We start from the raw sequence: 23,091 nt of genomic DNA, 5'->3' as shown, positions 1-23,091 counted from the left end.
CCTTTACTGGGAGGCAGAGGCAGACAGATCTCTATGAGCTTAAAGGAAGCCTGGTCAACAAAGGGGATTCCAGGGCTGGTGAGATGGCTCAGTGGGTAAGAGCACCCGACTGCTCTTCCAAAGGTCTGGAGTTCAAATCCCAGCAACCACATGGTGGCTCACAACCATCCGTAATGAGATCTGATGTCTTCTTCTGGTGTGTCTGAAGACAGCTACAGTGTACTTACAAATAAATAAATCTTAAAAAAAAAAATTTTAAAAAACAAAGGGAATTCCAGGACAGCAGGGCTACGTAGATAACACAGAGAACAAAACAAAACCCCTGGAATTTCAGCACTTTTTCTGTTACGGACTCTTTAAGATTGCTTCATTAGGTTTCCCAGTCCAGCCTGGTCTTCAGAGTGAGTTCCAGGACAGCCAGGGCTACACAGAGAAACCCTGTCTCAAAAAAAAAAAAAAAAAAAAAAAGATTGTCCTAAACTGGACAGTGGTGGCGCACGCCTTTAATCCCAGCACTCTGGAGGCAGAGGCAGGTGGATTTTTGAGTTCAAAGCCAGCCTGGTCTACAGAGTGAGTTCCAGGACAGCCAGGGCTACACAGAGAAACCAAAAAAAGAAAAAAAAGAAAAAAGAAAGAAAGAAAAGAAAGAAGGAAAGAAAGATTGTCCTAGTGGTGAAAGGTCTCATTCATCTCCACCCAGAAGCATGGAAAGCTGAAGGCTTATTTGGGGCGTGGAGAAAACATTGTTATTTCCTACACGTTGGTCAGGTTAAAGAGCGGATTTACGGTTTTTGTTAGCCATCTACCCTGCATAGTGGCACTGCCCTATATTGCCAGGAGTAGGGAGGAGTGCTGGTGTAACCAAACATTGGGACGGTACTAAAGCATCGGCAGCGGGATGTGGGGTGATGGTGTAGCACAGGCTAATCCAGTTAGCGCAGGCTAATCCAGGAATTCTTTTCATTTGTTTCTGTTTTTTTTTTTTTTCCTAGACGGGGGGGTAGGGGTGAGGGTGGGTGGGGTGGGTGGGTGGGGGGGTGGGGGTGGGGTGGGGGGGGAGTTCTCTGTGTAACATCTTTGGCTGTCCTAGACTCTTCTGCCTCCTTAGTGCTGGGTTCAAAGGTGTAGACCACTGTGTGCCCCCCGCCCTTTTTGAGGCTAAGAAATCTTGCTTCTGCCTCCAGGGTGCTGGGATTAGGGGTGTGCAGCACCCCCACCTCGGACCTTAAAAAAAAAAAATTCCCTCTCCAACACGGTTTCTCTGTGTAACTCTGGCTAGCCTAGAACTCGGAGATCCACCTGCCTCTGACTCCTGAGTTGGTGCTGGGACTAAAGGATTAAAGGCATGTGCTACATCGCCTGGCAAAAGATTTACGTTGTGTACATGTGTGTGCCTGCATGTAACTGCCCAGGTCAGGGAACTGGAGCTACAGTTTGGAGCTGCCCTGTGAGTGCTGGCAACTGAACCTAGGTCCTCTGCAGTACTAGCATATGGCCTTAACACGACATCCCTTCTCTCTTTCCTGCTTTCCTTCTCTGCCTCCCCCTCATTTCTTTTTGACAGGGTCTCACTGTTTAGACCAGACTGGCTTGAAACTCAAAGTGATCCTCCTGCCTCAGTCTCCCAAGTTAAGGCATTGCAGGGAAGTGCCGACACATCCTGCTGAGGTAGCTTTCTATTTAGGTAGCTAGGTAGTGTGTATGTGTGTGTGTGTGTGTGTCTCAGTGCGTGGGTGCGTGGAGGTCAGAGGTTCAAGAGTTGGGTATCCGAAATAATCAAACTCAGAGCTGAAATCAACCAAGTAGAAACAAAAAGAACTATACAAAGAATCAACAAAACCAGGAACTGGTTCTTTGAGAAAATCAACAAGATAGATAAACCCCTGGCCAGACTAACTATAAGGGACAGAGACAGTATCCAAATTAATAAAATCAGAAATGAAGACATAATAACGAAGTATATCTTAAAATAATTATTCTGCTTGTTGAGTATTAACAGTTGAAAATATTAAAATCATGTTCTACAAAAAAAAAAAGAGAGTTGGGTCTCTTACACGTTGTGGGTCCTGGAGATTGAACACGGGTTGTCATGCTGGGTGGCAAGGGCTTTTCCTTATGAGCCACCTCGACAGCCCCTCAAGTAACTTTTTAAAGTGACCGTGAACACTTGAGCACCACCAGATTGTCGAGGGCGTGGAGGAGGGGAGACCACAGCGGCCTTTCTCTGTACAGGAAGGGGGCGGGGCTTAGGCCGAGCCGTCTCCCGCGCAGCCCGTCCTGACGCCGATCTATGATTAGCACTGTAGCTAACCAATAGAAATGAAGAGATCTTTTTAAATTGCCCAATGGCGGCATGTGGAGGGTGGGCCCTATTGGCTCTATAAAATGGGAGTCCGGCGAGCCCCGCGGCGGTAGAAGCTCGTGGAGCCCTGGTGGTTTAGCTTTTGGAGTCGTCTGCGCCTGTTGGTCCCAGTCCCCCTTGGCGTTTTCAGGGCCAGCCTACCTCGCCCCTTGGCGCCATGACCACTACCACTACCTTTAAGGGTGTGGACCCTAACAGCAGGAACAGCTCCCGGTAAGGCGACAGGGTAGGGCTCGAGCCCTCCAGGGCTTGTGGGGACCGCGGGGCGTTGGTGGTAACGGGCCGGGAGCACCGCGCTCGCGCCCGGGGGAGGGTGGCAGAGTAAGGAGTGGGCGCCGCTTTGTGCGGCAGGACTGCCTCGGCTTGTGGCCCCGCCCCAGTCGTCCCTTCTATTCATTTCTCCCCGGTAACGACAGCTGAGGGGGACTGTGGGTGGCGGCCCTTTGCCGTACGGCAGGTTGGAGTCGGTGAGAGTGTGCGGGAGGATCTTCTTTCAGCCACCCGCGGCGACACTGGTCGGGTCCAGGATGGTGGGCTTGGTCTCCCAGGAGCCCAAGGAGCCTGCAGGGCCCTGGGCCCATTGTCCCACATGAGGGCCATGCGCTCCCGCTTCTGGCTCGGGCGTGTGCTGGCCCCGGCCTTGGGCGCTGCGAGCAAATCTGAGCACTGATCCGGCTGGTCTGCAGGCTCTTTTCCTCGTGGTGGCCCGCCGGGGTGTCCGTGTCTGCGCAGCAGGTGCACCTCTGGTAGGGCGGGGCTGGTCATCCCCTCCCTCCACTTCCAGCCCTGGACAGGAGCTCTCTTATCAAAGTGCCTCCCTGCGCCTAACAAAGGAGAGATCGGGTCTCCTCCCCCTCCCCACGCCCACCTCCGAATGCGCGGGGCCGTGAGCCTGCTCAAATGGGTTTTCTGCGCTCAGGTCCTCGGACCTCTGCCCTTCCATGTCGCCTTCTTTACTTCTCCCATTGACTTTGGCCGAATGAGTTCACCCCAGAGCAGGCTTCTCTTGGAGGAGGAGGTTGTCTGTGCTTGGGCGGGGCTAGGGAGCCATCCATTGTCTCTCCAGTAGTATGTAGTATCCCTTCCTGGAAGCTGGGATCTTGCTTGTCCCCAGTACACTGCATTTTGGGAGGAGCTCTGTGACTGGACTGGGACCCGTTTCCTACCCCTCACTTAACTTGGTGAAGATATTTTGTTCAGCGGAGGGAGTCCATCTACATCGTCTCAGCTAGTGGCACACAGTCCCTTAAGTTGGCTTTCAGGCATCTCTTTGATCTTCCCAAAGGCTTGGTTCCATGTTCTCTGGCCATGTATTTTCCATTGATGATGACCCACAGTTGAGTGTGACCAAGCCTTGGGGTCCCGACCAAGTGGCACAAAAGGGAGCCATTTTGTGGGGCTAAGAAGGCAGCGTGGAACAGCAGTGTCTCTCACAGGGGCTTGACAACTTGCTGACAAAAAGCAGCCTCCTTGAGTAGTCTTATGAGGAAGCTGGGGCAGCTACAGACTGCTTTCAGTTTCAGGAAGTAGTAAAAGAATTGGTGTGATGGAAGGGAACTGAAGGGGTCAGCGCTTACAGGGCGGGGCAGAACTGGAGATTAGACCTAGGAGACTGGGTCACTCCCTCTTGTTGTCATCCTTCAAATGAGGTAATTTGTTACAAAGGACACAGGGACAGATTGAGCCCTGGGTTTTTGTTTTGTGTGATGAGGCCAACTTTTCCTGGTCTGACACTGGTTCCTGGCAAGACAATGTGTAATCTGGGTTTTATTTTTTGGGACTCAAAGCTCAGCTCCAGGCTTTGTAGAGCATTTCAGAGCCCAGGGCCTTTCATGCGTGCTTGACATGAGACAAATACAACGTGTTTGCAGCCTCCTTTGCCACTGCTTGCCCTCCAGTGTTGGTGCTAAGGTTCTCCCCGACTCCTGAAATCTGACCAATTCTCTTCACCCCCTTTCTTCAGTAATATGCTTGCTCTGCAGCCTCAGTGGTGAATGCTGTGCTGGGGTGATGGGAGTCGGGATGGAAGAAAGGAGTTAATTTTTAAATTGCTGTCTGTGCTATGACATTTTTGGGTCTTAACTCAGCAACCTTGAAGCAGTTACTATCTATGTGGTTCAAAAAGAAAGAGTCCAAAGCACAGCTGAAGTACTTTGTCTTGCAAGCAAATCCTTTGTTTGGGAACCGCTCTCTGTTTCAGATGGTCTCTATAACGCTGACGTCATTGGGGAGGTAGTACCTGCTATCATAGTACCAGTAAAAGTTGGACTAGGCAGGTTTGGCAGATTTGTAAGCTAGCTGGGTGCTAGTGCTCCCCACCCTTGTTTTTTCTTGGCCAAGTCCACTAGGGTTCTGAAGAATTCCATGGGCTTTTAATTCCACTTAGCCATGAAAGCCTCCCTCTCTGGGGATTGAGGGAGGACAAAGAGGCACGTTGGAGTTGATTCTAATATTTCAAGTGTTTTCAGTCATTTAAGGTAAAAATTCAAAACAGTTCTACCCAGTAAGAAAGAACCTGTAGAGCTGGAGATGTGGTGGTTTGTCCGTAGCCTGGGCAAGACGCTGGGTTCTGCCCCCAGCAGCTCCCCACTTCCCTTCCCCCCTAAAAAATCACCCCAGAATTTATCTATACCTTTAGTAGTAATTTAAACAACTTAATTACCTGGGAACCTGGTTGGGGGGTGTGAGCCTGTTATACCGGCACTAGGGAGGCAGGAGTGGGAGGGTGGCAAGTATATACCATAACACATTTATCTTGATTTATATAATGAATAGAGCTGGTTTTGTCTGTGTGTGTGTATGGGATCTCAGCCATGTGGCTTTTCACTGGCCTGGATTAGCCAGCCTAGGTTAGCCTCCAACTTGTGCCCTTCTTGAGTCTCCTGAGTGCCGAGATTAAAAGGCACCCATGGACATAGTTTTAGATGTTTAATGGTTGTTTGTTTGTTTGTTTGGAGACAGCATCTCACTGTGTGGCCTCAGCTGCTGGCCTAGTGTGTAGAACAGGCTGGCCTCAGTCTCACTGAGATCTACTTGCCTCTGCCTCTGGTGTAGTGGGATTTAAGGCGTGGTCCTCATAGCCAGCAGACAAGCACATGTGTTTATCTTCAGGGACAGACACATGGAGTTACTTTAAGGTTTTCTTGTTTTCTAGCCCTGGACTGTCTTTCTTCTGTAGGCCTCTGCCTTCCTCCTAGGCTGTGACATTAGTGTCTCAGTAAGATGCGATGCTCAGGCCTGGAGAGTATTATGGGTATGCATGTCTGTGTGTGGATGTGAGTTGCAGATACCTGAGAGGGCAGAGGCATCCAATCCTCTGGAGTTACAGGGAGTTAGGAGCCACTTGATGTGGGTCCTAGGATCTGAACTCTGGTCCCTTCAAGAACTCTGGTCCTCTTACTGCTGAGAACTCCGTTTTTCTAGTTGATGTCATTGTGTGCCCCCATTTCTTTAAAAAAAAAATCTTTCTAAATTCATTTTTATTTTATGTATATGAGTGTTTTGCCTGAAACCACATGCCTGCCTGGTCCTCAGGCCAGAAAAGGGTGTCAAATACTTTGGACCTGAAGTTGTAGATGCTCGTGAGCCACATGTCAGTGCTGGGACTCGGATCTGAGTCCTGCAAGAGCAGCCAGGCAGCTTTCTTAACCTCCACGCCATCTCTTCTGCCCTTCTCCCTCCTGCAAAAGAGTGGTTCGTTGTGTTATCTGTTTGCTGGAGGGGTGCAGCGGAGTCCAGAAGGTGTTGATCCCCTAGAGAGTTACAGGTGGCTGTGAGCTGCCTGGCACAGGTGCAGGGAACTGAACAAGGCCCAACTACAGGAGCAGCATGGTCTCTCCAGGCCTGAACATTGCATCTTAGTGAGACCCTAATTTCACAGTTCAGGGAGAGGGCAGACCAGGACTAGAAAACAAGAAAACCTAAAAGGAATTCCATGTGTTTGGTCCTGAAGACAAATAAGCCATTGTTTGATTGCCCGTTGATGGATTTGAAGCACTTGCTACAAGTCTGCCAGGCTGAGGACTTTAGGCTGCTGTCAGTCAGTGGGCAGCTGCTTGGAGTCTCCATTCTCAGGCTCTGCTCTCCTGACAAGTAGTAAACTACAGAGCCAGCCCAAGCCCAGCCTCCCCCGCCTTCCTAGACAGTAAAGGGTGGGTAGTGTGGAGTTGGGAGGTGGTTGTGGAAAGCCGGATTACGTGACTGGGAGAATCCTGACAGTAAGCCTGCCGGTCCCTAAGTCAGGTTTGCTGCCTGTGTCTTCTGCAGGGCAGTGAAGCTAAGGAAGACATCCAGGAATACTTGTGGCTTTACTCACAGGAGCAGGAGCACTAACTAACCTGTCTGTGCTCCCTGTGGTCTGGCTGTGTCCTGGGCTCATGCAGGAAGCAGGGGTAGGGTGTGGAAGTGGGGTTTTCAGATCAGCTGAAGACTAAAGGGCACTGAGGGAAGGGTGGAGCATGCTGGAGCCAGAGGAGATAGTTAGTCCAGGAAGGGCTCCAAGGGAGATAACTTGCAACAGTGGAGGAAGTGGAGAGGAGGGTGGCTGGAAGGATCCTGGTTTGTTTGAGAAGAGGCAGAGGAAAGGTCACAGCTTACTGCAGAAATGGCAGTGCCTGAGTCCAGTGAGGAGGGGCAGTTTCGGAGGACTGAGACCAGGAACCAACCTGAGGGAGCTGGGATTTCTTTTTTTTTTTTTTTTAAAGATTTATTTATTTATTACATGTAAGTACACTGTAGCTGTCTTCAGACCCTCCAGAAGAGGGAGTCAGATCTCATTACAGATGGTTGTGAGCCACCATGTGGTTGCTGGGATTTGAACTTTGGACCTTTGGAAGAGCAGTCGGGTGCTCTTACCCATTGAGCCATCTCACCAGCCCGGAGCTGGGATTTCTATCAAAGGATCCAGTGCAGACCAGAGAGAAAGTGGTGCTGTGAAAAGTAACTCTGGGGGCTGGTGAGATGGCTCAGTGGGTAAGAGCACCCGATTGCTCTTCCGAAGGTCCGAAGTTCAAATCCCAGCAACCACATGGTGGCTCACAACCATCCGTAACGAGATCTGACTCCCTCTTCTGGAGTGTCTGAAGACAGCTCAGTGTACTTATATATACAATAAAAATAAATAAATCTTTAAAAAAAAAAAATCTTTAAAAAAAAAAAAAAAAAAAAAAAAAGAAAAGTAACTCTGGTCTCCCAGCTTGACAGCACACACCTGCAGTCCCAGTCTGAGAAAGTAGAAAGGCAGTCTCAGGCTGGCTGAGGCTGTATGGTGAGCTCCTCTGTAAGTCCAGCCTTTACTGCAGAGCCCAGCCCTGCCTCCAACTGGGTGACCTGTCTCTGTTACCTTGTCTCCCTCAGAAGCAGCCCCCCCTTTTTTTTAGGGTTTACTCTTAAATGTGTACATGTTTGCAGATGCCCTTGGAGGCCAGAAGCCGGCATCTGTGAGCTGCCTGACATGGGGGTTGGGAACTACACTCAGGTCCTCTGCCCCTCACTGAGCCATCTCTCTGCTCCCTTCACCTTCAGTGTGTGCACGCACACATGTGCAGTTTCTCTGGCATGTGTATGGAGGTCAGAGGATAACTTTCAGGAGTCTGTTCTTTTCATTCACTGTAGGCTGCTGGGATCTAACTCAAATTGTCAGGTTTGGTAGCAAGCATCTTTACCCATCTAACCAGACCAGAAGCAGTCTTTAAAATTTTTGGTTAATAGCAATGCAGAAAAATAGGATGTCATTCATCTGAAAGCCATTAGTGAGAGGGAACACCCGGTAGCATCGTGGTGACATGTAGATGGCTTTAATACTAGTCTGTGTGCATGATTGCCATGTTCCAGATGGTACATGTGTATGATGTTCCTGTTAATAACAGTCTGATGGGACAGAAACTACTGCGGGCCCTCATTTTATAGAGGAGAAACTTGAAGCATAGAGAGGTTAGGCAAGTCCCACTGTGTCCCTTGGAAAGTTTGTACCAAACTGGACAGGGCGGCTCTTGCTGGGGGCTGGGGAGGAGTTCTGTGCACTTGAGGTTTGTTCAGATTCACACCTTTATTGATTTTTATACCATTTTGCCCTATTGACCATTTTGTTCTTAACTTCGTTTATTTTCTAGTCTGGGGAAAACCCAGCCATGTGTTTTCCTCTGATTGCAAACCACAGCAGACATCTGTCACTTGAGGTGTAGGGCCTTGCTGGTGGCAGATGCCACTTGGGTAGGTGTCACAGTAGGCACCTGCTAGTGTTCTCTAATCCAGTTGAGTTGGGACACCTGGAGATAGTGCCTTGCACACATTGAGGGTGCCCTGCATGCCTTGTTTATGCAGTCCTGGGAATTGAACCCAAATCTTCCTCTGGGCAAATGTTCTACCAAGTGAACTATACTGATAATCACTTTCTTTTTTTACAGCAGGATTTTGTTTCTAGCCTAGGGTAGCCTTGAGTTCACTTTAGTCCAGGTTGGCTTTAAATTCACAGTAGTCCTTCTATCTCAGCACCCTACTTCCTGGGATTACAATCATGAGTTAGTGCCTGGCTTTTAGGTCCCCTGCCCCTCTCCCTGTGCTTTTGACCCACTGGCTGCAAAGCAGGATTCCTGTAACCTTCACCTAGGTTTGATTAATTTGCCATAAAATTGAGGGAAACCTCCTACATTAATGGGTTGATCATGAAGGGTATAATTAGGGATAGAGGAAGCTTAGAGAAAGGTGTCGGGCTTTGGTGGCTGCCACAGGGAAATCCTCCTGGAACCTCCAGTTTCAGCCTCGCCTTTTTGGTCAAATGTTTATAAAGCGCAGGCAGACCTTGAATTGTAATCTCTCTCTTCTGCCTGGCAGTGCTTGGGATTAGAGGTGTGTGGCCCCCCAGTATCCCCCACCTGTTTTCTTTCTTTCTGGTTTTCAGGGGGTCAAATGCTTTACCAGTGGTTTTGTTGTTTGTTCGTTTGTTTTTCTTTTGAGACAAGGTCTCTCACTATGTAGACTAGGCTGGCCTCACTGAGCTCTCTGATCTCTGGGGTGCTGGGGTCAAAGGCAACATGCACCACTATGCACAGCCGCTCGGCACTGTTGTCTTCCCGCTCCCATGTAGTCTTTGTGGCCAGAGTTAGGGTAGATGGGATACCAGCTGAATTTTTAAAAAGTTTTTTGGGGGTTGGAGAGAGAGATGGCTCAGTCTGTAGGAGCTCTGGCCGCTTTTTCAGGACACAGGTTTGAGTCTCAGCATCCATGAGGTGGCTCACAACTGTCTGAAGCTCCAGTCCCAGGAGAGGTGCATGACCTCTTTGGCCTCCACTAGTGCCAGGCCCACACAGGGTGTGCAGATACACATGCAGATGAAAACACCCACTCACACAGAAAAGATATCTTTTATTTGTTTATTTGTTTTGTTTTGTTTTGTTTTGTTTTGTTTTGTTTTTCCAGACAGGGTTTCTCTGTGTATCCCTGGCTGTCCTGGAACTCTGTAGACCAGGCTGGCCTCAAACTCAGAAATCTGCCTGCTTCTGCCTCCCAAGTGCTGGAAATAAAGGCATGCACCACCACTGACCAGCCTAGATAACTTAAAAACTTTGCTGTTTAGAAAAAGCCCTCCAGTTTATTTTAGTCCAGCATGGTGTCAGCAGTGGGTGTGGTGGTGACAGACGTGCCTGCCTTATCAGTGCTTCAGTGGCTTCCCATGGAGAGGGAGCTATGCCCCAGGAACCACAGACACAACCATGGCACACAGAAGCCATAGCTAATGACACTGGGTATATGTTGTCCACGGTGGTATTTACTTTCTGGACTCCTGACTCTCTGGCCTTAGTCTCCCAGGACCTGAGGCTGCAGGCCTGCCTCGCTGCCCAGCTGTCAGATTGAAACTTTTCTCTTGTGCTCCTTTTTAGCATCTTTTTTTAAAATTTTCGAGACAGGGTTTCTCTGTGTTCCCCTGGCTGTCCTGGAACTCACTTTGTAGACCAGTCTGGCCACAAACTCAGAAATTCGCCTCTCTCTGCCTCCCAAATACTGGGATTAAAGGCGTGCGCCACCACGCCCAGCCTTTTTAGCATCTTTAAGATCATTTTGTATACTTGTGGTACTACCTTCTGTCCTATTGTCTCTCTGCCTACTCTCTAGCTTTGTGGCTGGCTTAGGAAGCCTTCCTCACTCTTTTTCTCTCTCCCACCTTGCCTGTAGATCATGTAGATCAGGCTGCCTTCTTGTTTCCCTAGGGCTGGGATCACAGGTGCTCACAGTCACACCTAACTTCCCTCTTACACAGTCTGAGTAGACCAAGTTGGCCTTGAATTTAACTGTGGTCCTCCTTCTCTTTGGGCCTCTTAGATTATAGGCAGGAGCCACTAAGCCTGTCAAAGCAGCTAGATCTGGAACAAAAACAGACACAGCAGGGACTGGTGAATACAGACTCTTCAAGCACACATGGCTTTATAAATTTGGACATGTTAATTAAGCCATAGGGCAAATGTCAAAGGATTTTTGTCATGGCACATTTTTACTTGTCTGTTGACTTTACAGCTAGAAATGAATAAGCTAGAAAGACTTTTGGAAACACACTTTATTTTTTGGTATTTGAGACAGTCTCAGTGTATCCTTGGCTGGCCTGGAACTGAAGAAATCTCCCTCCCTCTCTCCCTCCTCCCTCCCTCCCTCCCTCCCTCCCTCCCTCCCTCCCTCCCTCAGTTTCCCCGAGTACTGGGTCAGCAGTGGGAGCTCTGTACTTCATTGTCTTTTTTTTTTTAACCATTCAAATTTAAACATTTTTTAGATTTAGTTTTATGTGCCTTGCCTATATATATGTGCACCACAGGCATGCCTGTGGCTCTGGAGGTCAGAAAGCTGTCGCATCCTTCAGGACATGAGTTAAGACTGGCTGTGAAGCCAGGCAGTGGTGACCCACACCTTTAATCTAAGCACTCAGGAGATAGAGACAGGAAATCTGTACAAGTTCAAGGCCACCCTGGTCTACAGACTGAGTTCTAGGACCATAGGGCTACAGGAAGAAACCCTGTCTTAGAAATAAACAACACAAAGAATGGCCATGGAGCTACCCACCATGTGAGACCTGAGCTGAGCAGATGCAAGTTCACTTCACTGCTAAGCCACCTCCAGCCTCCAGGTCAAAACAAACAAGATATTTGGCGTGTGTTTATTGTACACACTAATGGGTTTCATTAGGACGGACTTTTTTCTGTCACAGGTCTCATGTAGCCGAGGCTGGTCTGAATTTGCCATGGAGCCAAGGACGGCCTTGAGTGCCTTGACCCTCACAAGTGCATTTTGTGCTCCTAGTGTGTCTCCTTTCCTCCCTCCTCCCAGTCTTCCTTCTGCTCTTGTGGTAAAATGTAGTTTTATGTGTCTGTGATCCAAGGTCTCACCTCATTTCATATGCTGATCTCCACTTTGAGCCAACCATTCTCTAGCAGGTCACCCCCCTCAGACCTCTGTGGCCGGCCAAAGCGCCACAGAGCTTGTTTTATTGTCAAGATAGTTTATGTAGCCCTGGCTGTACTGGAACTTGTTTTGAAGAACAGGCTGGCCTCAAACTCACAGAGATCCCCCTGTCTCTGCCTTCTCAGTGCTGGGATTAAAAGCATGAATCACCACCTCCCGGCAACTGCGTGTAGCTTGTTTTGCATGCTTTGTTTATGGTGGCCACCTGAACAGTTGTGCAGTAAATCCCCATCATGTCCCGACGGTTCTTCAGCAAGCTCATGCCAAGTGTGTTTTTATTTACATTTTATTTTTCTGAGACAGTCTTTTTTTTTTTTTTTTTTTTTTTTAAAAAGATTTATTTATTATATGTAAGTACACTGTAGCTGTCTTCAGACACTCCAGAAGAGGGCATCAGATTTCGTTATGGATGGTTGTGAGCCACCATGTGGTTGCTGGGATTTGAACTCGGGACCTTCAGAAGAGCAGTCGGCGCTCTTAACCACTGAGCCATCTCGCCAGCCCCTGAGACAGTCTTACTATGTAGCCCTAGCTAGATTGTAGCTCCATATACACACCAGGCTGGTCTTGAACTCTGCCTGCCTTTGCCTCCAGTGTTGGAATTAAAGGCACATACATGCTACCACACCTGGCTAAGATGTCATTTTTATTTCTAATGAAGTGTGTATCTGTGTGCTTGTGCATGTGAGTGCAATGTGCAGAGCTAGAGTTCTAAGTGGTTGTGTGCCGCAGTGTGGTTGCTGATAATTTTAGACTTGTAAAAGGTGAGTGATAAGGATCTAGTTTTCTTCCGAAGATGTGGATACTGTGGGTTTTCAGCAACATTTGTGTTGATGTTTTACATAAAAAGATCGTATGTACATATGTGCACTGTGTACTTGCCTGGTGCTCATGGAGCCAGAGTGAAAGCATCGGGTTCCTGGCAATTGGAGTCACAGATGGTTGTGAGCTGCTCTATGGGTGCTGAGCCTGAGACTTAGAAACTGTAGATCCATCCAGTACTAGACTAGGCCAGGCTGGTGCTGAACCCATAAAGATCCTCTGCCTCCCAAATGCTGGGATTAAAGGCGAGTCCCAGATAGTTTGACATATGAGTGCTCGGCCTGTGTATGTACAGTGCCAGCAGAGGCCAGAAGAGAGTGCCAGAGCCTCCAGAATTGAAGTTCAGATGGTTGTGAAGCACCACGTGGGTGCTGGGATCCACTTAGGTCCGCAGGCTTAGTAGGCATCCCTTGTCTGCTGAGCACCACTTAGTAGGCATCCCTTGTCTGCTGAGTATCACTTAGTAGGCTTCCCCTTGTCTGCTGAGCACCACTTGCCCTCAAGGAAGCTTTTGGGTCTATATGCTTTTTTTTTCTATTTAGTTGAAAATAAAAATGGACATTCTGTTTTGGTGACTGTGATGCTGTAGTCCATGGGGTCTGGCAGTCCTGCCTCAGTGTACAAATTCTGATTACAAGTGTAATAACATGATGTTGTTCTAAACTTCTTTGCAAATACATTTAGCTAAGTCCAGAGAGACAAGGTTCCTTCCGTCACTTACCCTTGCTCAAAGGGACACAGAGTCTGTTACCTGTGGTGACACTCAGCTGATGCAGCTTTCTGGTATGGTAGATGGTCTTAGTGCAGATGGATAAAGCACTGTTGGTACCCTGACCCTCCATCAGTGGGTTTACGATTGATAACTCAAGTCCTTCTTGTTAGAAACAGTCTTGGAGGAGGGGGAAGGGTCAGAGAAGTGAAGGTACTTGGACATATTTATCCCAGGAATGTTTCAGTGTCATCTGAAATTAACCTCTTACTATTGCTTCTAGGGTTTTGCGGCCTCCAGGTGGTGGGTCCAATTTTTCATTAGGCTTTGATGAGCCAGCAGAACAGCCTGTGAGGAAGAACAAGATGGCTTCTAACATCTTTGGGACACCGGAAGAGAACCCCCCATCTTGGGCCAAGTCAGCAGGTGCTTGCTTGTTTTTTGGTTCAAGACATGGACTCTCTATGTAGCTCTAGATCTCGCCCTGTACACCAGGCCCAGCCTCAAACTCAGATCCGCCTGCCTTTGCTCCTGAGTGCTGAGATTAAAGGCGTGCACCACCACACTGTCAGCAGGTACTGGTTTTACAAGGCGATCCTTGTTAAAGTCACGGATTCAGCAGGATGTAGTACTGATTAGCAAATGCTGAACCCAAGCAAGCAAGAAATACAATACCGGCTGGGTGTGGTGGCACAGCCTGTAATCCAGTACTTAGTAGACTCATGCAAGGTGGTTGGGAGTTCCTGGGCTCTGGGGTCTACATGAAGGCTGGAGTAAGGGCCACAGGCAGAGTAGCCTTGTGTGGTAGCTTTCAGCTAGCCTGCCTTCGCTATCCTCTTCTATTTTGTGATATGAAACACAATTTTTTTTAAAATGATTAATTTTACATGTCTGAGTGTTTTACCTACATGTATGTACCATGTAGGTGCTAGGAATGGAACCAAGGTCAGCCATGTTCTTTCTTTTTTTTTTTAATTTATTTTTTGTATATTTGCGGTTTGCCTGTTTTGGTTTTTGTTTGTTTGTTTTTCGAGACAGGGTTTCTCTGTGTAGCTCTGGCTGTCCTGGAACTCACTTTGTAGACCAGGCTGGCCTCAAACTCAGAAATCTGCCTGCCTCTGCCTCCCAAGTGCTGGGATTAAAGGCGTGCGCCACCATGCCTGGCTTTTTTTTTTTTTTTTTTTTTTTTTTTTTAATTTATGTCTGTATGAGGGTGTCAGATCCCTGGAACAGGAGTTCTAGCTGCCATGTGGGTGCTGGGAATTGAACCCAGGTCCTCTGGAAGAGCAGCTAAGAGCTGCTCGATTGTTGAGACATTTCCCCACCCCCTTACTGTGGTACGTATTGGTTTCTAGGTTCCAAGTCTAGTGGTGGCAGGGAAGATTCGGAGTCGCCTGGAACACAGAGAAGTAACTCTTCTGAAGCAAGCTCTGGAGATTTCTTAGACCTCAAGGTCAGTGTGATAACAAGACATCCTCGTGGGTATAGCCAAGGGCTCTGTGTAAATGCCCCCTTGTTTTTTAATTTTTTTTTTCTGTTTTCTTTTTACTTGCTCACTTCTCCTTAAGAGAATGTGCTGAGGGGGCTGGAGAGCTGGCTCAGCGATTAAGAGCACTGACTGCTCTTCCAGAGGTCCTGAGTTCAAATCCCAGCAACCACATGGTGGCTCACAACCACCGGTAATGGGATCTGATGCCCTCTTCTGGTGTGTCTGAAGACAGCGACAGTTTATTCATATATGTAAAATAAATAAATAGATCTTAGAAAAAAAGAAAAAAGGGAATGTGCTGAGCAGTCTTGGTGATGGAAATTCAAGTGTAAAGCCAGACAAGCAGGCTGAAGGTGGAGCTCGGCTGCTGTTTCCTGGCTCTCCCCCAGCACTGCTACACGAGACCAGTGTGGTGGCTCCCACCTATAATCCCAGCACCTGGGAGCTGGGGCAGCAAGCTATGCAGGGAGTTGATCCATGTGACCCACCTACCTCAGAAAAGAAAAAAGGGGGGGCCCTTAGGAAGGCCAGAAAGTCAGGCTAGTGAGTTAGCCTGACCCAATCACACATCTCTTAGTGTTGGGTTAGTCTTAACCGTTCAGCGGCTTCTGAAACCCTCCCCTTCCTCCGAACCTCGAGTATCTAGTCTTGGAGTTGAAGAGCTAAATCAGTGTCTGAGTGTGAGTTAAACTCAAGGAATTGGCAGCACTGATGTCACAGTGGGATGTGCCTGCAGAAAAAGCTGCCACTGAGTCCCCTGGGCATGTCTGAGAGGGAGCTCACCTGGGAGGAAGTCTTCCTGACTTGGTACTTCAGTACCCTGAGGCATCAACTTCTAGGTGTAGGGAGGCTATGTAGCGGCTATCGAGTGGTCAGCGCCTAGGCTCACCATTCCCTTTTTGAGAAAAGATCCTCAGCCTGTCTGTGTCACTGTTTGGGGCTGGGTATGCTGGGTAGCATGGCCCAGATCACATTGAGGTTGTTGCTAGACTCTGCACTTACCAAATAGATTTTCTTTTTTTCGTTTTTGTGTTAGAAACAGGATTTTTCTGTGTAGCTCTGGCTGTCGTAGAACTCACTCTAGCCCAGACTGACCTTGAATTTAGAGATCCTTTTCCTCTGCCTCCCAAGTGCTAGATTAAAGGTGTGCACCACCACCATCCAGCCCCAAATGAATGAGATTTCACATGAATTTAATGTCAATTGTAATTGTCAAATGAACTATGATCATTTTATGTGTTACAGAATTAAAACAGGAACTAATTCTGAAATTTTCTTTTCCAGGGAGAAGGTGATATGCATGGTGAGTATATCTTAGCACTGATTGCTGTTTTTATAATGCTTTTAGAAGGTCTGAGTTAACATTCTACTTATTTAAAAAGTATATATGTAAATGTATATGTATGTCTCTTCATTGTAGGCCGAGTCAGCAGATGCTTCGTATTGCTTTGGATTAGCAATTTTTTTTTAAAGTCAGGTAGTTCAAGCCTTTAATTCCAGTACTCAGAAGGAAGAAGCCAAGCCAGCTCACGAGTATCAAGGTTTAATATGCTAGAAATGTACTACAAAAAACAAAACAAAAAAAAAAAAACACTGGGTGTGGTGGCACAGGCCTTTAATTCCAGCACTCAGGAGGCAGAGGCAGGCGGATTTCTGAGTTCGAGGCCAGCCTGGTCTACAAAGTGAGTTCCAGGACAGCCAGGGCTACACAGAGAAATCCTGTCTCGGAAAACAAAAACAAAAAAACAAAAACAAAAACAAAACAAAAATAAACAAAAAAGATCAGGGTCTCACTATATGCTCCTGTCTTGCCTAGAACTCAAGTTTATATATTAGGCTGTCCTCGAACTCACAGAAACCTGCATTCTAGGATTAAGGGGATGTGTCACACTCTACCTGGACACTTACCGTTTTTGGTTTTGTATTTCATAGTACAAAGGTTGGATTCAAGCCCCATGTAGAGGGAGCACTGACCAGATCGCTGACTCGGACAGTGCAGCTCAGTGCTTTGAGAACTCTGCACTGTTAGACCAGTCCCTCCCACACACTGCCCACCACCCTGTCCACTGAGCTGTGCCCTTAGCCAGCTAGTCTGACTGGGAAAGCCTGGAGAGAGACATGGTCTTGAGTGGTGGCTGCCTCCTGCTCCTCTACCTTCTGCAGCTGCAGAGTATGCAGGAAAGTCCTCTTTAAATGGTCTGTCAGCAATGGCCTCTGGTTTTTCTGACTTCTGAAACTTTTTAGCCCATTTGTCATAAAATAACAACTAATGCCTACTTGTTTGGATTAAAGGCCAGCTCCAAATTCTTCACAGTTAGCTACAAGTGGGGATGCATTCACATCTTCTAAGTAAGATAGGCTTTGTTTTGATACAAGGCAAAGCGCCAGGATCTTTGGGTAGTCAGATACAATGGCTACAAGGAGGAACTTGGTCCCGCTCTTAGGGGAGATCAAGGCCCAGTCAAGGATATAGACTGCAGAAATAGGCGTTGAGGGGGCAGGTGGTGGCTATGAGCTAGCTAAGGAGCTGGGCGTGTTAGCTTAAGTCTTTAGTCAACAGACTACCTTTATTTAATTTTGGCTTTTAATGAATTGGCTGTGCTAGCCTGCATTTAATCATTCTTTCTATATAATAAGCCTCTGGCTGTCCTAGAGTTGCTCTGTAGAGCTGGCTGGCCTTGACCTCACAGATCAGCCTGCCTCTGCACCCAGAGTACTGCGATTAAAGGTGCGCACCACCTTGCCTAACTATGTCTTTAATTTTTAGCACCAACACTTGGGAGACAGGCAGGAGGATCTCCTAGTTCCAGGCTAGCCAGGGCTTCGTAATCAAATGCTGTCTCACAAAAGGAAAAAGAGGGGGGTCAGGGAGCTGAGTCTGGAGGCTCAAAGGGTAGTGTTGGCCTGGCCATTGCAAACCACTGGGAGAAAGGACATTTAGGCAGCAGTCTTCCCTACCTGCAGGCTAGACAGGTAGTTACAGTTCTACTGTTTTGATTCTGCAGCTTCTTAATATGAATCATTCTTTTCACTAGTATCTTGTTCACTTATCTTGTTGATGGGCTAAATAGCAAGTTAGTATATACAGTGTTTATTTTGATGTACCAAGGCCCTGAGTTTGATCTTCGGTGTTACAAAAAAGTATTCATTCCCCTTTAGAATTACTAGTTTGAGACATGGTTTCTGTATGTAGCCTTGGCTCTCCTGGAACTCTGTATAGATCAGGTGGCCTACAGAGCCACCCCTCTCTGCCTCCTGAGTGTTGGGATTAAAGATGTGCATCATAGAGTGAGTTCCAGGACAGCTCAGGCTACACACATAGTGAGATCCTGACTCAAAAAGAAAAACAGCACAGGGTGGCACTGTTAATTCCGCACAGAGGCAGAAGCAGGCCAGTCTCTAAGAGTCTGGGGCAGAGTGACTTCTGAGACATCCATGGCTACGCAGTGAAACCCTGCCTCAAAAAAACTAAAACCAAACAAAAACAGGTGTTATCCGTCTGATCCTGTTTTTTGGATAATGGAATCTTGGGCTTTTGAAAACCACATACATACACAACTGAGGAGGTAACACACTGACAGGTTCCATTTCTGGGTACAATTACCTCAGTTGGTGACTGTTGATATTTTTTTTCCACTTGTTTGAACTATTTTGAAACTGTTTTCTTAGAAAATGTGGACACAGACTTCCAAGCCAACCTGGCGCAGATGGAGGAGAAGCCAGTGCCCGCTGCTCCTGTGCCCAGCCCAGTGGCTCCAGCCCCAGTGCCATCCAGGAGAAACCCCCCTGGCGGCAAGTCCAGCCTGGTCTTGGGTTAGCTTCTTGTGTTGGAACTCTGTCCTTCTGTCTGTCTGTTTGTTGTCCCATGCTTGGGAACTGCACAGCGTGAGCTGACTGTACATCTCTCGGATTGGTTTCATTAAAGGAGAAGCACTTTATGTACCGCTGTCTTTCCCTGCTTCCTCTCTTCCTTTCCTTCTGTCTGTCTGACTCCTGGGTCTGTGCGCCATGGCATGAGTGTTTTCTAGTAGTAGACTGGAGTAGTAGACTGTTTCTAAGAACAGATGATCTGGTTCCTGATGTGTAGAGACTCTTATGTACCAGGGTTTTTGACGATGTCCTTGGCTTCATGTGATGGGACCGACAGCAGCCTCAGGCACTACCCTGCTCCCAGCTCCACAGGGTGGGCACCACTCAGCTTGCCTTGCACTTGCCCCACCATCGGTGCCCTTTGCTAAGTGCACCTTCCTGTGCCATGTGGAGTGATCAAACAGCTGTACCTCACATCCTGCTGCCTGCAGAGCAGACAAGCTGCCTTCTGTACCCTGAAGATGCCATTGGCCACTGTGGCTGGCCAGCTGCGGGGCAGAGCCACCCAGCGCAGAGGATGGCTTCAGGTACACAAGCAAGCTCCCTGGAATTGCAAGGTGAAGCACACAGGAAGGCCGTCCGTCCCAGAGTGGGACTGTGGGCGCAGCTCCCACAGGGACCTCCTTGACGGAAGAAGTGCCATGTGCATGATGCTGATGCCTGACCATGGAGAAAGTCTCACCCTTGACACTTGTACTCCTTAGTCCTGGACTGTTGCTTAAAGTAAACAATACCCACCTTTTGAAGCACCGTGTTTTGTCTTTCTCTTTTTTGGGGGGTGCGGGGGGAGTGAGAGAGTGAATGTGTGCGCGCTGTGTAGCTGAAGCTGCCCTTGGACTCCACCTTCAAGTGCTGTGTAGTAGATATGCACCACCATGCCCAGTTTATGTAGAGGTGGAACCCACTGAGGGTTTCCGACAGTTCCCTGCACGCCAGTGGAGTTGCTGGAAAGATGGCTCAGTGGTTAAGAGTCCTGGGATTCTCATCCAGCGACTCTGAGTTCAAGTCCCAGCACCTCGTCAGGTGGCTCACTTCTGCTTGCAATCAGCAGGAGGCCCAGGTGCAATCCTCCTCCCTCCTGTAGCACCCGCGCCCGCATATGTAGCATACGCTCATAAAGACACATGTCTGGGTAAATAAGTTAAAATTGCTAAAAAACAAAAAGCCGGGCGTGGTGGCGCACGCCTTTAATCCCAGCACTCGGGAGGCAGAGGCAGGCGGATTTCTGAGTTCCAGGACAGCCAGGGCTATACAGAGAAACCCTGTCTCGAAAAACCAAAAAAAAAAAAAAACAAAAAAAACCCAAAAACAAAACAAAAAGTGCAGAAGTGCAGTGTAATGAAAGTCCAAGGGGAAGTGGAATTTTCTTCAAAAATGCAGGGTAGATTTTTTTCTTTTGAGACAGATTGTCGGGAGAGATGGATCAGTGGTTAAGAGCACCGATTGCTCTTCCAGAGGTCCTGAGTTCAATCCCCAGCAACCACATTGTTGCTCATAGCCATCTGTAATGGGATCCAATGCCTTCTGCTGTGTTTGAGACAGATTGTAGCTCTTGGTTTGAGTTAATGTCAACATTGCACAGCTGTAGTACTGGGCTGTGCTCCACCATAGCTGCCCACTAGTACAGGGCTGTGCCCCACCATAGCTGCCCACTGTAGTACAGGGCTGTGCCCCACCATAGCTGCCCACTGTAGTACAGGGCTGTGCCCCACCATAGCTGCCCACTAGTACAGGGCTGTGCACCACCATAGCTGCCCACTGTAGTACAGGGCTGTGCCCCACCATAGCTGCCCACTGTAGTACAGGGCTGTGTACCACCATAGCTGCCCACTGTAGTACAGGGCTGTGCCCCACCATAGCTGCCCACTGTAGTACAGGGCTGTGCCCCACCATAGCTGCCCACTGTAGTACAGGGCTGTGCCCCACCATAGCTGCCCACTAGTACAGGGCTGTGCACCACCATAGCTGCCCACTGTAGTACAGGGCTCTGTACCACCATAGCTGCCCACTGTAGTACAGGGCTCTGTACCACCATAGCTGCCCACTGTAGTACAGGGCTGTGCCCCACCATAGCTGCCTACTGTAGTACAGGGCTGTGCCCCACCATAGCTGCCCACTGTAGTACAGGGCTCTGTACCACCATAGCTGCCCACTGTAGTACAGGGCTGTGTACCACCATAGCTGCCCACTGTAGTACAGGGCTGTGCCCCACCATAGCTGCCCACTGTAGTACAGGGCTGTGCCCCACCATAGCTGCCCACTGTAGTACAGGGCTGTGTACCACCATAGCTGCCCACTGTAGTACAGGGCTGTGCCCCACCATAGCTGCCCACTGTAGTACAGGGCTGTGCCCCACCATAGCTGCCCACTAGTACAGGGCTGTGCACCACCATAGCTGCCCACTGTAGTACAGGGCTCTGTACCACCATAGCTGCCCACTGTAGTACAGGGCTGTGTACCACCATAGCTGCCCACTGTAGTACAGGGCTGTGCCCCACCATAGCTGCCCACTGTAGTACAGGGCTGTGCCCCACCATAGCTGCCCACTGTAGTACAGGGCTGTGCACCTCCATAGCTGTCCAGGATGGGCTTTTCTACCTCTGATCCTTTGTGTAGGATCAGACTAACATTTAACACTGTCTTAGCACCGGGGCAGATGTAGGAGGCCCTGACTTTGAACCCCTGCAGCTGTCCTGGAACTCACTTTGTAGACCAGGCTGGCCTCGAACTCAGAAATCCGCCTGCCTCTGCCTCCCCAGTGCTGGGATTAAAGGCGTGTGCCACCATGCCCGGCTTTTTTTTTTTTTCCCCTGCAGCCAGTCTTTTCTGTTCCCTTGTCACCTTCACTGTCATCCCATCCCATCATGTGTTCCCACCCCCAATACCAAGGTAGGTTTCTACCTTGAGATCAATAATGGCTAGTGTTCAGTGATGCAAGCTGCAAAGGGAGAGTCCACATAGCTACAACAGACTGCCACACAAACAAGGTGACAGGAAACTTTCTGGGGTGGATGGACAGGAAGGTTCAGGTTGACTGTCACAATGTCCACTTGTGTTTCTGACAGGCTGGGCTCCCTTGCTGGTTATTTGAGCCTAGTACTTACTGGCAAAGCCAGACCTTGGAACTGCTAGGTGTATCTTTAAGAGTAGAGATTACAGGGCCGGAGAGATGGCTAGCAGTTAAGACTTTACTGCAGGGCAGGAGCAAAAGAGAGCTAGATGTTCTAGAGGTCCCAAGTTCAATTTCCAGCAACCATATGGCGGCTCACAACCATCCTGTAATGGGATCTGATGCTCTCTTCTGGTGTGTCTGCAGAGATGGACACATACTCATAGACATAAATCTTTTAAGAAAGCATAAACTAGGTTGTTCTAAAACATTTTACATGTTTGACTGACAGCTGTAGCCTACAATCATTTCTGTGTACTGCAACAGGCTAGCTTGCTGAATGGGTGGGCCATGGCTTTTAAAGGCCTGATTTTCCACTATGAATCTCAGGGAGTAAACCTGTACCCATCCTTCTGAGCCTCCGAGCAAGGGTGGGGCTCCTGGGAAGGGAGTTACCTGGCTGGTGTTCTAACTTGACAGTTGGCCTTAACTTTTATTATAGAGATAAGCACCTGGTGGCAGGTGTTTTGAGGGAGTGGAGGTTCAGCCAGACTCCATTATTGGAGCAGATTTTAGGGGACTGTCTGGAAACATTTGTAGGAGGGGGTTTAACACCCCAAGATAGAAAAGATTCTGTAAAGTCAGATCTTCAAACCATTTTATAAATGGGGTTCGTATGCTTGCTTGGAGGGTTGCTTAGTGCTAAAGAACATTTGCTGGGCCAGGCAGCGGTAGCACACATTTAATCCCAACATTCAGGAAGCAAAGGCAGGTGGATCTCTTGTGAGTTTGAGGCCAGCCTGATCTACAAAGAGAGCTCCAGGACAGCCAGGGCTATGCAGAGAAACCCTGTCTCAAGACAAGAGCATTCACTGTCTTGCAGAAGACCCAGGTTCAGTTCTCAGCACCCTCTTAGCAGCTCACAGCTGGTTCTAACTCTCGCTCCACGGCCTTGAAGCTTGATGGCCTCTGAATGCTTGCAAGTGGCGCACAGATATTCACGTGAGGGGGCAGAGGTGGAGGCAGAGGTATCTGGAATTAGTGGCAAGCCCAGGTAGGGAGTGAATTTGAGGCAAACTTGGATGCATAAAACCCTGTTGCAGCCGGGCGTGGTGGCGCACGCCTTTAATTCCAGCACTCGGGAGGCAGAGGCAGGTGGATTTCTGAGTTCGAGGCCAGCCTGGTCTACAAAGTGAGCTCCAGGACAGCCAGGGCTATACAGAGAAACCCTGTCTCAAAAAAACAAAAACAAAAACAAAAACAACAACAACAAAAAAAACCCTGTT

At 48.5% G+C, this 23,091-nt stretch overlaps 1 protein-coding gene across 1 annotated transcript; it reads left to right on the top strand.

Moving 5' to 3' along the window:
* Positions 1 to 2,401: 2,401 nt before the first annotated feature.
* Jpt1 (Jupiter microtubule associated homolog 1) lies at positions 2,402 to 19,450 on the top strand. The gene is made up of 5 exons (NM_008258.2): positions 2,402 to 2,575; positions 13,621 to 13,763; positions 14,693 to 14,790; positions 16,111 to 16,129; positions 18,496 to 19,450. Exons 1-5 carry the CDS (start codon positions 2,520 to 2,522, stop codon positions 18,642 to 18,644), a joined length of 465 nt encoding a protein of 154 aa, NP_032284.1. The 5' UTR covers positions 2,402 to 2,519; the 3' UTR covers positions 18,645 to 19,450.
* Positions 19,451 to 23,091: the final 3,641 nt, after the last annotated feature.

This window comes from Mus musculus, chromosome 11 (genome assembly GCF_000001635.26).
Source record: "Mus musculus strain C57BL/6J chromosome 11, GRCm38.p6 C57BL/6J".
Lineage (NCBI taxonomy): Eukaryota > Metazoa > Chordata > Mammalia > Rodentia > Muridae > Mus > Mus musculus.
The sequence above is the reverse complement of the archived record's forward strand: the minus strand, read 5'-3'. Positions and strand labels throughout refer to the sequence as shown.

Coding starts and splice junctions, on each gene's coding strand:
- Jpt1 (NM_008258.2), top strand. CDS start 2,520: ATGACCACTACCACTACCTTTAAGGGTGTGGACCCTAACAGCAGGAAC. Junction 2,576..13,620: donor AACAGCAGGAACAGCTCCCG/GTAAGGCGACAG, acceptor TATTGCTTCTAG/GGTTTTGCGGCCTCCAGGTG. Junction 13,764..14,692: donor ATCTTGGGCCAAGTCAGCAG/GTGCTTGCTTGT, acceptor ATTGGTTTCTAG/GTTCCAAGTCTAGTGGTGGC.